The sequence below is a fragment of the Manduca sexta genome, chromosome 26 (genome assembly GCF_014839805.1).
Source record: "Manduca sexta isolate Smith_Timp_Sample1 chromosome 26, JHU_Msex_v1.0, whole genome shotgun sequence".
Lineage (NCBI taxonomy): Eukaryota > Metazoa > Arthropoda > Insecta > Lepidoptera > Sphingidae > Manduca > Manduca sexta.
The window spans coordinates 15,898,163-15,915,529 of NC_051140.1; the positions used below are offsets into that span (position 1 = coordinate 15,898,163).

Genomic DNA, 17,367 nt, shown 5'->3' on the forward strand with positions numbered 1-17,367 from the left:
CGGAGGACTCGACGTAAAAGAAAGTAATACGCGCTGAGGGGTGAAAGATTGACCATTTTGGGAGATCGTGAGCGGGATTTGCAATGTTGGTATTACTTCTATGAGCATATTATTCATTTTTGATGTCAGATATAAAATGTAGGTACATTATGGCTTACACGCGAAGCTGTTAAAGTGCTGTGATAAAATATTATGATAAATGAAAGTGCTGCGGTGGTAGAATAGACCGTAGAAATAGGGGGAGGTAATTCAGACTCGAAAAGAATGGTAAGGTATTTTGAACTTTTACTTAACACTTATATGTTGTATTTTTGTATCTTTTGTCTTTGAGCCTAATAGTGCTAAAGGTATAAAATCAAATGACATAGAAGTTATTAAGTAACTATTAAATACTTTACGGAACAGAGAAAAACGCGGCAAGAAGCAAGATAATGCTTTTGTGAAAATAACTAGGATAAAGTCTGTATAATTGAAATGAATGAAAAATTTAAAACGTAAGGAGCATTCGGCTAAGCACGGACGGCTTTTCGATGAGTTGAAAGGAGGCTCGAAAATATATTTTTTTCTCATAAAATATTTAAATGATACCGGTATTTTATACATCAAACTGATCATTAAACTTCATTATGTTATAATTTAATCATCTTCTAATTCTTTCTGTGTAAGCTTGAAATTAGGTGATAATATCTTTATATAAAATTAAAACCTTTAGAAAAGATCGAACCTTCGTAGAAGTTGGGACGTCTTTCTAATAACGCTTCTAAAGTTAGTATGGTAAGGTCTACAAAACCAAGTAGAAGTCCCGATCAATCTTAAGAAGAGGTCAATCCACCTTTTTTGTTTCACTGCACATAGCACACGTGTTCTTGGTCGTAGCATCAGCTGCAGCAAATACGGCGAGTAAAAAGAAACGGCGTCACCGCCTATGTAGCTTAAACTAAAAAATTACCATAGTTTCGTAATATTTTTGTGTCATACGATCTTAACCCTTATCCTTTCTTAACGAATGCACTTTATACAATTATTTTTAGTTAGATGACTAAATACGCGCTGTTAAAATTTCAAAGATGAAATGTCCAATCATTCAAGACAGTCCTCAAAAGTATTCTTACTTACTTAATTATACCAAAGGTCTAATATTTCTAATTCTATCATTCACGATAGAATTAAATTATAAATTGTGCTAAGTGGATTCATCCTTTCCAGTCATTTCCCTTTACTATTACAAAACGAGTTTATAAAACGGAGAAAACGTTTTGAACCGTCAAAAAGTTGTCGACGTAGCCTTGGTAATTTGATAACAAGGGAAAAACGTTCGGCTAATTCAATTACGCTCGTTATGGCATCGTGGCATGCTCGCTTTTTATTTTTATCATAAAATGGATTTAAGCAACTATTTCACAATGAATGAAACATTAACGATGACGAGTAATAAGTGAAATAAGGGAAGGCACAGGTGCGCTCAAGGTTTCTTATTCGATAAAAATTTTACCTTCGATATTTCTCTGACAGCGAGCATAAGTTATTAGATGGAGCAGTATAAAGTTTTAAAAATTCCCAAAAAAATATTAAGATCTATTAACAAAGTAATTATTTAATCCGTAAAATAATGAGAGTTTAATAGCCTGTTTCACATGTTACAATAAATTTTATTTAACAGTTGTAATACACAGCTAATGTAGATAATACTTAGTTTGTTACCATTTATTTGGGAACATAGATTAGAGCGTAAACATTGTATTTGTTCGGCTTATACATATATATGTGACGAATAGCATTAACTCAGAAATTGACACAGGCCTTTAACTTTTGTAATTATATTACTATGTACTCGAAACGGAATGGCTTCGAAGTGATAATTATTATTTCTCTAGGGTCTTGCTAGTAAGGTCACACTTTGCCAATAAGTCGTTTATTTGCTAAATTTTCTTATTTATCTCACTAAATAATACATTGATAATTTTTAAACAATCAAATATTAGACATCTTAATGACGACGTCAAAAATTTAATCGTTATTTTTAAAACCGCCCTTTACTCAAGTGCGCTAGTTGCCAATTGGAACAGTCTTGTAAACTATTTCTGAAAGGCCTGTTGCTTTAGTCAGTGTAACAATGGACGGATCACATATTATCTAACGCCTACGTCCTGCGTTTGACCTTTATTATTGAATGCGTTTTAAATCACATTATTTTATACAACACTTTTGTTGCCTTATTGATTTAAATAACTATATATTCGTTAAACTAATGAAATATAGGTCATGGAGAGAACGGTATAATTAATCTGTAGACATATTATTTGTTTACAGTTTCCACAGGGTGGCTCTACCGTAGGAACACCATTGTCTCATAAAAAAACCAAATGTGATTTTAATTGCTTTTCCTTTCGTCTGCTGAAATATTTAGACAAAATTAAATATTTACTCTATTTCTTTTATTTTAAACCGTCCATTCATCTATAATTATTTTAATATTGAGGGTGTTTCTGAACATCAGAAATAACTTATCACCAAGCACCCGCATACTCGTTTGCCATCGAACATTTAATATAAAAAACGGCAATGAGACTACAATGTATTTAAATACAATGAAAGTAACTATAGTGTAATTCATCACTTACCTTGCATTAAGCTTAGCATTAAGAAAAAATCCAATAGAAAATCAGCGTAGCTCTCTTTGGCAAATAAAAAATACTTCTATTTTCCACAGGTTCAGCGATTTGCTTGAACGCGGCGAGCAGCGCAACCGTCTATCGGAAGTCCAGAAAGCGTTTAACACGATAGCGCTTGAAGCGGCTTCCCGTGGCGTCGACGTCACCGACTTGTTACGAAGCCCTCTCGAAATCCAGTGCGAATTAGCTTTAGGTAAGGAATATTTCTTATACTTTTTATAACTGTATAAAGATATCAAGGAAGTGCCTTAGCAAATAGAATTTCTCGCTCGGTTTTGTGGATTCTTTCCTTTGCCGAAATTTTATTTTTTTACTGAGAGCGTTTATTTAACGTATATTATATTCTTTTCACATTGAATTACACGCGCGTGATGTATTGCTCAAGCCTGAAGTAATATAAACGGTTTCATTTAACACATTTGTTGCGTAAATTCATATTATACTAATGGATCGTTGCTATAATTCACTGCCCGGGACCACCGTTGATGTAATTGAGGCTGACCAACCGAATTCTGAGACGGTCAAGAGACGCATCTTGTTCAATAAGTTATAATGCGCATTTCTCTCGATGGGTTGACATTATATTAAAAAATATATCATTAGAAACAATTCACTAAGCCGATGATAAAAACTTTTGTTTACCTAGGGCATTAAAATTATTTATTCATAAAAGAAGTTTACATTAATTCCAAATAAATAGTCCATCCCAGCTAACGAAAAAAAAACATTAAAGTTCTCTATCATACATCATTCATGTCATTCTTGTAATGAAAGACTTAATCTATATTTATGTGACATTTACATTATATATTTATAATTTACAAATTATTAATGTGAATGGCTCATTAGATTGTTCTTTACTCATTAATTTATATTCCCACATTACAATTGCTTTGTTTGCCTCGAATTACTTCGGGGCTATAATTTAACTAACACAACTACGTTATTTAGTTTTAAACTAAGCAAATACAGTGCTTATTTAACTTGAAAGCATTCTCAACTACTAATTCATACATATTTTTATATTAATATTAAACTGTTTTATTTTTAAACTACACTTGTACTTCTGAGAACATAACGATGAAGGGAAAATTCCTTTATAAAATATAGTTATATTTGTGAGCTACAAACAAATTATTTCGGAATGCAAACATTGAAAATTTTAATAAAAACTACACTGATGTTCTATTTCCTTTGTAAAATTAAAATCTTGCATATACTATGTCGTCGTAGAAGGAAAAATATTTTTTCCACCGAAGTATGTGTGTAGGAAAAAATGATTTTTGTCCGCGAAATATTTGGTTTTCTAGCTCAGTAAACACTTTGCTTTTAAGAGTTCGCCGTTCTCTTTGTATGTACGTATATTTTATACTTGATTTGTATTTCTTTTTAGCTATTTGAATTGAATCCGATTATTCCACTCCAGTTGTTTGTTCCTGGCATAGGCAGGTTGTTATAAAATTCTATATTATCTAATACTCGCTATTGGTTTCGGTTAAAAAGGAAATTTTTGAGATAGTTTCTTATAATTTTAGAACTATAGATTTCCTAGTAGATGTGTATCAATTCATTGGATTATTATTACGAACAAAAACTTTCTTTTAACAATTTTTTTTTCGTAATTCATCAAGATTAAGTTCTCTAAAAATGTTGTGTGTATATCAAATATTGCACATACTTATTTACTCGCGCTACGGCAGGAAGGAAGTCGGAAATTGTTTTCGCGGAGTCCCTATTATTTCTTTTGATTAAATTCTTTTCGGGTCCCCAGGCAGGTAACTTTCCTTTGGGAGCCTCTAGCTAGTCAGCCAAGTAAGTAAGTTAAGTCCCTTGCGTTTACGAGAGTTTTACGGTTGAAGGGATAAGGCCCATGAATATAAAATGTAATAGTTTTAACAAACCTAGTAAAGATGTAAAGGAAACCAAGTTTCTGATTAAGTAACATGAACCATACGTTTTATCGTTAACAGCATTTAAAATAAAGCTCCAGTGAAAAATACGATAGTAAAATTTCATAAAGCCAAGACCTCCAATATCGATCGTGAACTAATAACATTACGGAGCGATAAAAGCCAAGCGATACGATATGAGCGCATCGCACGGGCCATTGAAAAAACTCATTTATTGGAAAAACTTAAAAGTCCGCAGCAGCGGGATCCAATTACACGGAAACAACACTGGCGGCTGAAATATCGTGTTCTGTTTGTTTGTACATATCACGAACATAAAGGATTTTTGCCGCGACATTCATAGTAAATATTTTATCAACCTTTGTAGTTCAAGCGCTGAATCTACCTCGAATTGTGCACCTGAGGTTTTTCGTTAAATAAGAATTTATGGGCGTTTTGTTGTAAGCGAAATACGTTCGGTCAATACCTGCAAGAAAAGATGAATTAGCAATTTGAATTGTGTAAATGATGTCTATAATAAAGCCGTTGTTTCAGAATTGTTGGCTAACGGTAATCACCCAAAAGGTTTGATAGCGGTGTTACGAGATGTAGCAGACCAAGAGCCAGAGGACTCTAAGCTATCTGTGTTAGCGAACAACAGGCTAAAGAGCCTTATGAAGAAGATGGAAGATGTGTTACCCGACACTCATGTTGTTAGACTAGAGTAAGTTAACCATAAAATTGTATACAGTAGTAATACAATTATATAGCTATGTCGAATAGGTCAAGATATTTAAAATCGGCAAAGTATTAGTATAAATGCAAATGTAAATGGAAGAAACTCCACTATCATATTGTAGTGCGAAAACTACAGACAACATAATATTATGTAGTTACTTCCTTTGGAAACGGATATCAAATACCAATTTTACTTCTCTATAATCGGAATGATATAACAGAGAAAATTGAAGAATAAACTTAACTTACTCCTTATTTACACATAACAAATATAATTCTTATAAACAACTACTTACTTATTAAGTATAAAATTATTTGCTACTAAAGTTTACTGCCCAAATTTTTAACATCACCTTTCTATACCGTAATTCCTACCAGGCCAACATCAGCTGATTCATCAAGGACCGATGTAGCTTCTGACAACGAGGAGAAGTTGGCACCGTTCAGGGAGAAGGTACAGGCTGTGGTAAGCTCGCTGGTCGACGACAGCCTCAGTACCGAGCCAGATCAGGGGAAAGGAAGGAAAAAGACTGTACAGGTTTGTGCTGCATTAATGGACGATTTATAGTTATTATATCTAAAAAAATCGTAACGTGGCGCGCTTAAGGGGAGGCCTATGTTCAACAGTGGACAGTTGTAGGCTGATGTGATGAGAGAGATGAGATATCTAAATTAAACGTTGTGGTTTAGACAGTAGATTGAAATAATGACAAAATTAATAATATCAATTTCACTACCTTTTCAATCTATAATTATGCATATAGCATTTTCAATTCATCAATACATTTCCAAAATAAAACTAATCCACAAATACTAAATTATAATAGGTTACTGTAGAATTGAGTTACCATACTAACGTGTTTATGACAGCATGATTTCATACGACTTGATGACTTGATACTTATTAACGATAATAGCACATGTCAGTAACGTACGATCAAAATAGATGACCTAAAATTAGGCGTAATGTTTATGATACAAAATAGCTTTATTGATTATAATCAAAACGTACAAGAACAAGAACGGAGTTGAACGAGCAATTAAAACTTAAAAACGAATTTAATTACTCGCAAATTACAAAGTAACTTTGAGATGTTTAGTTCGCTACCTTGACAAGAGTCATTAATCATTCATTCACGGGCGCATTTATATTTCAGGAAGTGTTTCTGGAGCACATCACTCATCTTAGGATATGTATAGAGAATAATCGTTTGTATAAAGTTACTGTTAAGCAAATTGAAGAGGCGGCTAAAAGTATTCTTAGTAATGCGAAGGAGCATTACGAGAATCGAACTCGCCACCCGCCGGTGTTAATATACGGCCCTGACGCGTCAGGGAAGAGCACGCTCTTGACACATTTATATTATAAATGCGAAGAGGTTTTCCCGAAACCCGTTCTGAGGATAATAAGGTTTTCCGCCTCGACGCCGAGATCGGCCTACAACTTGGAACTCTTGAGAGTCATGTGTCAACAAATATCAATAATCTTGAACATTCCCGAGGGCTATTTGCCAAAAGACGCGAGCTTCGATCCTTTATATATTAATAACTGGTTCCAAAGCCTTCTGAGGAGATGCGAGGATATGGAAAATGAAATTTTGCTTATATTTATTGACAACGTTCATAGAGTGAATCCGTTGGAATGTGATATTGTGACGGGGCTGTCGTGGTTGCCGATGTCGTTACCAAGGAACGTTTTCTTAGTATGTACGAGTGCGGTGTCATTAGAACTGCTGCAGCTGACACCGGCTCAAAAGGAGAAGTTCAAAGTTCAAAACTGTTATTATTTACTTGACGCGATCGAAGAGACTCCAGAAAATAAAAGCTACGGTGATCACATTGACGGTGCCTTCGATAGCCTACAAGTGGTGTTCGGTTCGAAAGCTTTTAGCAAATTAGCAAGTAAGTACTGTATGCATTGCCTTTTTTCTAGTAATAAATAAAAATGAAGTCTTAGAAAAATGTATACGGTCTCCACGTACCCGCAAGCTTAGTACGATAAATTTTAATAAAATTCGCATTCCACCTTCCTTCTAAACGGATAAAATATGTCATACCTGGAGACTGAATGCTTGGAACATTCTACATTTTATAGTCGAAAATATTTTTACTCAGTCACCTTTTGTAAGTGTCCACTAGCGGCAATATCTTGTGACCTTTCATGTCTTAGTAAAGCAATGCAAGCGGCTGTAGCGAAGTTGCCTTTCTACAATCGTTAACGCTAACTTTATTTATGAGAACGGCATATTCTAACGATTGACTTATTGATTGGATCTCAATCCCATATATATTTTGTTTTATATTAACGTTAACGATTGTATAAAGCTATCTTGGCTAAGGCCCCCGATATGGAACGTAGGTAATCTTGTGGTCTGAAAATGTACGTAGAAATAACAGCACTCCAATTCTGTATAGGAATTCATGGCCTAAATGTATCTTTGCATATAATATAAAAGTGATAAACGGTAGCTACTCGAACAATTACTTTGAATAAATCAGTAATTACTTTGAGTAAAGGCATACCATGCTTAATAAGATTCCTTATTTGACAGACCCATATTATGATTTTCTATTTCCTCGTTAGTATCTATTCTCTCAATGGATTGTAACTTATTCATTGGACCGCTTTCAAGTCCTTCATATTTGTTATGTTTGTATAAGAAAGCCAATATAAATGAAAATTTTCCCAACTTTACCAAAGCGAAAAACTTATATTCTAAAAGATACTATTACTTGCGAAAAACTTTCTACTTTTATAGGTTTCCTGCAGTCGAATGGTTTCTTGATTTGTTTATTTTTAAGGTTACATCACTTGTTCCGAGTTTGGTCTCACCGAGCTCGAGTTGTTGGAACTCTTGATGCCTACGAGCAACAGCGAAGCCATAATAACATTGAGAGACGCCAACTTCAATTTTTCAACGTTGTGCGTAGCAAAGTACATGATGAGTGAGTGATTCTGATTTTTCTTTCTTATTTATTGTATTGTTGTTTATAGCGTTTTATTGTTATTTTATTATTTATGGTGTCATGTCGTTGAATACTTTTTGTCTTTATAATTCTTCTGAAAATAACATTTATTGTCTTTTCAGTTGAACTTTTGCCAATTTTATCATATCTCTAATTTATTTGCTGTTGGTTTTTGAAAGCTAATGTCAGTTTAAAATGTTGCAAAATATGATGATAAATTGGCATTCGTATTGTTACGTAACTAAAACATTGTTTCTTTTAGCGTCACCAAATGTAATTACTAGTTTATAATGGCCTATAAATCTTCAAAATATTGCTACTTTAAAAATTACCTGGAATTTTCTAAATTCATCACCTTTATGAATTCTCTTTCATATAACAATCCGAGAATTCATCATATTGTTACAACAATTTCTGGCTCTAAGTGTGCAGCTTGAAGAGGCGTTTATTAGCCGGTCCAGCTTAATTGTGCCGACTGTCAAGGGATGATTTTCATCTCTTACCATTCGATATTTTCCTAGGCTTTAGGCTCTTTAGGCTTCAATACAATTAACACTAGATGTAGTGAAGTCACTTAAACATGGTATTGATAATTTCATCTATTTTCTCGGCAAGACGAAATAACTCCTCTGTAAGTGATGAAATATAAGCTAAATAGAGTATCGAATGACGAGAGATGGTTATTCCTCGCATGTGGACACAATCTACGTGTACTTATTGATCAATTCGCTTTAACGGTGAAGCAAAAATCCTCAGAAACCTGAGAATTCTCTAAAAGAATTTCAAAGATATATCTGCAAACACGCACTGACCAGCGTGGTGAATTAAAGCCTACTGTCTTAGTAGTGGACCAGCCCCGTGCTGTGATAGGCAGTTTATAATCCAGAGCTGGTATTACTATAAGTGGACACAATTATGCCGGCCTGTTCGACTATTATTACATTTTCCCAGAAACGTTGATAATCGAGAACGTAGTGTCTGGTCGGAACACGTGGCGGTGGCGCGCCGCGGCGGCGGGCGCGCGCGCGCGGCGGCGGTACGTGCGCGTGCAAAGCGCCTTGAGAGACGCTCATTCGGATCTGGCTGCGTTGCATTTCGCCAACTTTTTGCAGGAGACTGATGATAATGACACGTCCGAGGCTCAGGAATTGGGTATGTTTCTTTGTAAATAGATTGTTTCTTATTCAATTTATAAATTTAGTGCTGTTAACGGCATAGCTTTTTGTAGTTTTAAATATACTGTATATAGTCATTTGTTTTTCAGATGAATTAATTGTTAATTTTACAGACTTCTAAGATGATGATTTTCCAGATTTTTATGGATAAATACTCTCGTTTGACGATCATATATTTATAGTGCTATTAAAAATGTAATGTTATATTTCCATGACACACATATTTCGTTGTGTAAATCTTAAATAACTTATTTACCTTGCGTGTTATGGTTCGAAATACAGAAAATTACTGAACTTTTATTCGTTACGTGATAAATTGGTGAAGACATAACATTATGTTGCGATGAGAATCAGACACGCCAACCTTAGTTAGTAAAGAAAACATTGCACTTATATAAGGATTTAAACATGCAAAGTCTAGTACAGAAATATTAACTGATCAAAAATAAAGGATTACATTTACACAAAACTTATTAGATAACTTTTTCACTTTTTTTTTACTTACATAAATATTTATAGCCCATCATTACTTAGGCCTACAAACGTCCTACTGATGCTTACTGCAATAAACAACGCTTATATATTTTCGTGCGTGGTTCGAAGGACCAAAACTTTTAAAAATTCTTCATTCAAACACAATATGCCTGAGATCAAAACTGTTACTACTAAATATTTTATAGTAATAAATAAATTAGGTTGTGTCGACGACGACGACGCACTCCTGGACTCGACGCCATTCCACTCGGCCAGCAGGACTGCTGCCGCGTTCACGCAACGCCATGTTGAAGAGTCCTGGCTTCATCTCCTACTTGCTGGAGACTTCTCCAAACTAAAAGACCTTACAGTGTGCAACTTTGACTTCTTGTTGGCGGCTGTGAGTATTGTTTCTCTGGTTTTTTTTATTCATCTCTGCCTTTGTTAAGTAGAAATTAAGGTACCACTGCAATTTCTATTTTTGCTGCTAAGCAGCAGTGTGTAGTCACTATTGTGTTCCGGTTTGAAGGACACTGTAGTCGGAGTAACTACTGGACATAAGGACTTTACATCTCATGTCTCAGGATGGCGAGCGCAGTGGAATACCAAACAATACTTTATAATTCAAGGTGTTGGATGATGTTTCTACTGTTTTTGGGTGATCGTATCGCTTACCATCAGGCGAACGGCAAGCTCGTTACGTCATTCAAAGCAATAAAAGTTTCTGAAAGGTTTAAACGGATATTGCTTGTGCACGAAATTCGATCATTTTATTTCTGCACGAGAAGGAAGATTCATTTTTGTTTGTTTTTAAAAAGTTAAAAATGCCATACATCATTCTATGATTGCTTTTGGACAAAAGATAGAAATAACTCGCACCTTAGAAACGAAAATGATGAACAGAAGGCAATAAGTAATTACCCTTGCCAACTGTTAATGTGAACACAATCAATAGCCGTTAGGGAAGTTTTGTCGTCAAATGAGTCACTTTGACCTCAAAACTTGCGAAATGTAATGCCATTAGACGTTAATCTGGTGAACAAAATACAAGTTTGTTACAAAACATGGAGAGTTCAGTTTACTCTGAGTGAAGTTTGTTTTGAAGTTTCTTCACGTTAGTGTTACGGTGGTTATGTTCTATGTGAATACAGAGCGGAGTTAGATATGTTATTATTTTGAGACTTTATATATTGTAATTCGAAGATTCTGAAGACATAAATATTATATTATATTTTAGGTGTAATATTTCATCTCTATACATTACATCTTTTGTATAAATAAGGAAATGTAAATAAAATAATGCCTTACCCGAATGAGTCAGATATTAAATGAGATCCAAAGTAAGTTATATTAATGTGTTTTAATTTACTATCAGAATGAAGATGTATCTTAACGCGATATTTCATAATAGGAAAAATGGAAAATATCTGGATTGGGAATTTCTATAAAGATGGTAGGAAGATAGGTTTTAATAGTTGACAAGGTGAGCTCTAATTGAAGCTACTTAGTTACAATATTGAAAAAATAGCTTGAAATCAAATTTGCATTAAATATGTGCCTATGATTTTTCTTTCATTCTTAGTAACTGGTAACTACGATTATGATTAATTGTAACAATTTTATATGCAATTTGTACCTACTTAAATTGATTAAATTGAGTAAAATTTATAATATAAAAATTGTTCGCCATTTAATCACGAAATTGGTTTGTATCGATACTAATCATTACAAGAATTTATCGACGCGGTATTTAAAATCTGTTGCCATTCCCAGACTTATTTTAGTTAATATTGCCCGCAGGTACAAACGGTGACGATATCGTATCTGCGCTGTATATTGGAACACGTTCGTTGCTACATCCTGGACCGCGACGTGGAGCTGGTGTACGGAGCCGTGAGGAAGTCCAGCGACATCCTCACGAGAGACCCTATGCAGTTGGGGGCACAGGTATTTTATTTCTATAGACTGTTGTACATATCTTAATATAAGATCAATTATTTCTCTTTAAAATGGGCTGCATGACATTAGGGTGAATTTTATTGAGTGATTTTTTTCTGATACACTTCAAGTTTAGGACTATGTAATAATGAGTATTTTGCTTGTAATTATAATGTATTTGCCTATTTCCTACAATAAAAATAGCTAAGGTATCACAATTACAAAAATCTCATAAATAAACAATTTCTAATGTCACCTTTATTTACAAAATACAATTAGCACAAAATAATCACAAGATATTAATCATCAAACATTTACGTATCGAACAATACTCCATTCTAAAACAATTCAGTTCAATATTAATTTACGTGTGTCAGCTTCAAATAAATTAACAATTTAATAGGGCTGTACTTGGAATAAGTGTCAATCAATCCGGCCCCTCGATGTCAGCAGGGGCCGTAAAGGCCCTTAACGAGTTTCTATAAACCTCTGTGCCCGACAAACTTCGCCTATTCACGATATTGGTTTATCATGCAACTAAAATTTACTGCCTTTAAAACTTAACCCTCTAACTTAAATGGGGGATCATTATTTTTTTATCTTAGCGGTAATATACGGTTCATTCGTTATGCTGTATAAGAAATACTCGATAGGAAATATTGATTCAGTTAGAAATTGATAATTAATTATATTTGATGCGCTTTTGCGAATATTTTGTCGTATAGTTATATTAAATGATCTGTAATTTTTAAATAGTGATAAAACGGACACAATCTATTAGTTCCGAGACAGTAATTCATAAGAGCTTGTAAGAGACTATTTGGATAAAGATTTTTTTTTATGATACTTCTATTCAATCCGTATTATATATTGGTTACTTTCTTTTCCTTTCTTCAACATCAAGCAAAAATAGCTATATTATTTATGTATTTCACTTTAGCATCATTTACGCTCGTAATATTCCCAAAAATGGCCTGAAAATTATTAAATCCGTCTCTTCATTCTCTACATAAATCAATGAGTCCTTTCTCCCGTAGCAGTTTAATTATAACATTCTACTTAATAATCATTTAGTGTAGATAATAACATTAATACTATAAATAGATCTGGTAATCTGGTATAGATAATAGCGTGGCTGCGACCAGCGGTAGCAAGACGCGGCGTCCTCGCTACCTTGGTCACCGCTGCGATGGCCTGGTGCGACGGGTACGACAAACCACTGCTGGTGCCTCTTAACGGCTGGTAAGTATAAACATACGACTATACACCATAATACGAGTGAAATTGAAAAAATGGGTGTTTAATTTATTACAAGATTGGACTATAACTTTTTTTTAGCATATTTAAGAAAGTTAGAATGGTATTTGCTAGTAGAAAACATCAAGAAACGAATTATGTTTATGCTATCAAAGTTGATATAGTGGGTAGTAAGTAAGTATGTTAGTAATGTAATGACAATGAAAACGACAATTAATTACTACGCATGAAGAGAAAAAGTAAAATAAAATAACTGAAATATTAGGCTGTGTAACATTTTCTTTTATTACATACTTAATTTGCTGCTGTATTCTTAATGAAAACTGAATATTTCCTTGCCCCACAACCCTCCGTGAAACGTCGTTTGTGCCCAAAATCGTGACTTACAACAATCATCCAGAACAAAACCCAAATGGACGGACTTATAAAGCCATCATAACGTATAGTAATTATACTATTTGTTACCCAAAATTATATGATAAAGAAAATTATACTTAATTACATTACATATAAATGGACAATTAGATTAACAGAGTTGTTGAGGAAAGTTATTAAATCATTAACAGCAACTGTACGTTCTCACACATTCGTAAAACATAACACGCGTGTTACCTTACACGTGTGATCTAGTACTAGAATTAACCTTTAACTTGGTTTCTGAAGTATGGCACTTTCCAAGCTCTATCTTTGTACGTAGTTTATATACAGTATTTTTATTCAAGGGACCTATTCAACACAAGGCATTTCATGGTTAATTGTGACTAATAAAAATATAATAAAAAACAAATAGCTTAATTACAGAGTATAAACCTAAAAAAAGCGTAAAGACTCCCACCGTGTGGGGGTACCCTTGTGCTAATTACTTGTTTGAACTATTTTATCGGTCATTATGTATGAATATGACCTGTGATCTGACCTATGATCCATTATCACTCCATACTTCAAATTTCGTTTAGGAAGGCAACAATACTATGCAAATAGAAGGCAGATTTCACATACCATCGACATTCTTATAGATTCCTTCACCGTTAAAGTCATTCACAAAAAATACACAAAAAAACTGCAGAAAAATCAGAGATACATGCTATTGGGTTTTAAAACCCAAGAGATGAATCCTAGCAGGCCGGTTTCACTCCCAACTATGTTATCGCCGCTATGAGCAATAACTACGACTAGCATTTTATATCATGACATCTTCAAATACAAAACTCTCATGATAATTCTGACATTTTACAAACCTAAATATACCAACCAATCACACTTGAGCTTCGTTAAACAAACTAACAAGATCCAAACTCTTGATACAGACGTCATCAGACACGGAAACTCACAAACGATCAATTACCAAAGCAAGTGTTAACCGACACGTGGAAAGTAACAGATCAATACGCGGGATACGGTTCTGTTTTATTCAATTACCCTCGCCCGCGGCACTTCGGGTAGATTGGACCATGCCGACCGCACCTGATAATCCTCTCCATTTCAAGTATTGTTTACTATTTCGCCTTTGCCGAGTCCTTGAGTTGTAATTGGAATAACAAAGTGGTGGATATCGGCGATACATTACTTTCAAGTTGTTGTAGGTTTTATTTCCTTCTTATTTCGTTGTTGGTTTTTTCCTGTTTGTTGCCTTTTAGAATAAATCAAGTGTAGAGAATACACACTAATGTTGTAACGATGAGCGAGTAATACTATTGTACGGTCTAGGTTCAGCACCACACACCTTATAGTTTGTTTTGATGATGATATGATAAAGAACAACACTTGATATAAATGATCGACAGTTTATTGATATAAACTTAACACTATAAAATGTTAATGATGGGTTGAGACTGATTGTTTATTGATAATTGCTTGATATGAGCACGCGCGGCTTATTGCTCAGCGGTACGCGAACTGAAGCTAGAAGTATGGATATTTGCGGTATTAGAATAAAATGCTGAGAGCGCAAATTTGTACGGTTGCACCGTACATGCACCGTAGAATGCTTTTTCCAAAATCTAACAAAACAAATAAAAACCAAAAGAGAACTCACAAGTCTACTTTATAAAAACTCCAGACCAAAATGCTAAAAAAATGATTTGCTTCTCATAAGAATTGTCTTGAGACATCCTCATCACCAAATTTTTAAAAATAATTGTTACCATTACATTCATTTATTGCATTCACAATCATCTTGGATTTGGTCTTCGGGACAGACAAAAGTGCCTGATAAGTATATAGTGCTTAAACCTATCCCTACCGCTGAAAAAGGGGGAAAAGGCGTGCTATCAAGCTTGTTGTCCAGGTTGCACCCGCCGATCGCGTCCACAGTCCGCGTGGTGTCGGTGGGCGGCGCGGGCGCGGGCGCTCGCCTGCTGCAGCTCGCGCCGTCGGGACAGCACCTCGTACTAGCGCCCTCTGCCGGCGACCCGCAGCTCTGGCACATTATGTCCAATTCAAAAGTTCACACTTTTAAAGGTATGGTGGTTTTAATATTATTTATTATGTCAATAAAATTCAAATGGCTTCTTGCCTTTGTTGCTTCTATAAGTGCTAACTGATAAATATTTGTTGTGTATTATAATTTTACTTTTAAGGTTTTTGGAGTTGATACTGTAGTCGAAATACTAAAAATTAAAACAGAGTATTTAAAATTCTGTCGTCCCATGTTACTGATTTTTTTTATAAGTAAAAATGCAACTCAATAAAATGTTTAACAGTTAAATTTATGTGGATAATGATGATGTTAATGAAAACGAGGCAATGTAAGTACTGTGAAAAGTGATGTCTACTCTGGTACAAAGTAATTATATAGACACCCAAATGTAGAATCCTCCCACGAACATCTGATATATAAAATTCTAAAAACATATTTTCTTTTTATTCGGTTTCGTTGAGTAATGCTTGCTCGACACCTTTAGGAAACATGAGATTGTTATTGGTATTACTTTTCATACTCTATAACGGGCTTTTAAGGTCTTACACGTATTTTAAAGTAAATTGTATTTTAACATAAATACAAAGGATTCGAATTACTAAACACACCAAAATCACTCAATTAAATGCCGAAAAGTACAAAACTTTCATGCTAACACTGTGTTTAACTTATCTCAAATAAATATAAACTTTAATAAATTTTAATATTAGAAGCGGAGTTGCCATTACTCATGTGGTTTTAGTTTATTTTCGGCCGCCGAGGAGCAGTGTATCCTTCGTAGTTAACAATACGTTAGAGGAGAGGGTTCAGCCGACCTCCCGACACGTCATAACAAAACTAATCGCCCCTCCCGCTACAAGGGGTTGTGTCAAACTCAATGTATAATACCATAACACAGTATGTTTTGCCTCTGAAATATGTGAATTTTAAACAACTTCGTTGATATGAGTTTTTGAATGTAATTCTCAACAATGCTGTTTTCCTTACGTTGGTGTAGCGGATTATGGAAAAAGTTATCGAGTATTGGGAAATTTTAGCCTTGATAATTATTATAGACTATAAAATACAAGAGTAAACTAATGTATCAAGTGGATATGGATTTTGAAAATACTACCCTGGTCGAGTTGGTTACTTCATGCGGTGAGAAAACTGTTTAGGTACAGTACGGCTCTATTATTCAATGAATGAGTAAATGCGATATATTTTACTGGTAGACTATGAATTCCCTAATGTCTATGTTTCAAAACAAAATGTTTAACAAAACCGTTTTCAATAATATTTTTCATTCCATATAAAATGTTAGAAACCCTTATATCTGAAAACTATTCTTGAGAAAACTTAAATTGCCACTCCCACAGTATCCAATCATAAAATATGAAAATCAATTTGTAAAACAGCAGTGAAATAAAGTTACGCTGCGGATTTTTGCCCACAGCGGATTAATTTCTCGTAAATTCGTCAAGGCTTATGGCGACCGCTGTTCGGTGACACGTGTCGACATCCCGGATAATGATATTATTGATTATTCTTCTTTATAAAAAGCTGTTCTATTCAATACATTGCGGTAATTATAGACTTTTTAAACAAAATTAAAACTTAAATATGTCGCAGTAGAGTTTTTTTTTAACGCATATAACTTATAAAGCTACAATCTACCGCAAATTTTGTAATGGAAACTCAACTAGAATCTTTGGTAACAATAATCACAAGTATCTACTGAATGTATAATCGTGGCTTCTTCGTAACACATTTATTCATTGTATTTTTATTAAAAATTAGCTTTTGCTCACGACTCCGCCCGCGTTAAATAGTTTTTTTTTTTGTATATTTCCCGGGAT

At 34.2% G+C, this 17,367-nt stretch overlaps 1 protein-coding gene across 1 annotated transcript in view; it reads left to right on the forward strand.

Annotated features, from left to right (window-relative positions):
• The window catches only part of LOC115450836, a 99,881-nt gene that overhangs the window by 62,949 nt on the left and 19,565 nt on the right, over positions 1 to 17,367 (forward strand). The window contains exons 6-15 of the mRNA XM_037443512.1: positions 2,711 to 2,865; positions 5,117 to 5,285; positions 5,678 to 5,837; positions 6,457 to 7,201; positions 8,102 to 8,245; positions 9,218 to 9,418; positions 10,137 to 10,315; positions 11,716 to 11,862; positions 12,977 to 13,095; positions 15,398 to 15,570. Of these exons, the coding sequence (XP_037299409.1) occupies positions 2,711 to 2,865; positions 5,117 to 5,285; positions 5,678 to 5,837; positions 6,457 to 7,201; positions 8,102 to 8,245; positions 9,218 to 9,418; positions 10,137 to 10,315; positions 11,716 to 11,862; positions 12,977 to 13,095; positions 15,398 to 15,570 (2,192 nt within the window). The remainder of the gene's footprint in view (positions 1 to 2,710; positions 2,866 to 5,116; positions 5,286 to 5,677; positions 5,838 to 6,456; positions 7,202 to 8,101; positions 8,246 to 9,217; positions 9,419 to 10,136; positions 10,316 to 11,715; positions 11,863 to 12,976; positions 13,096 to 15,397; positions 15,571 to 17,367) is intronic.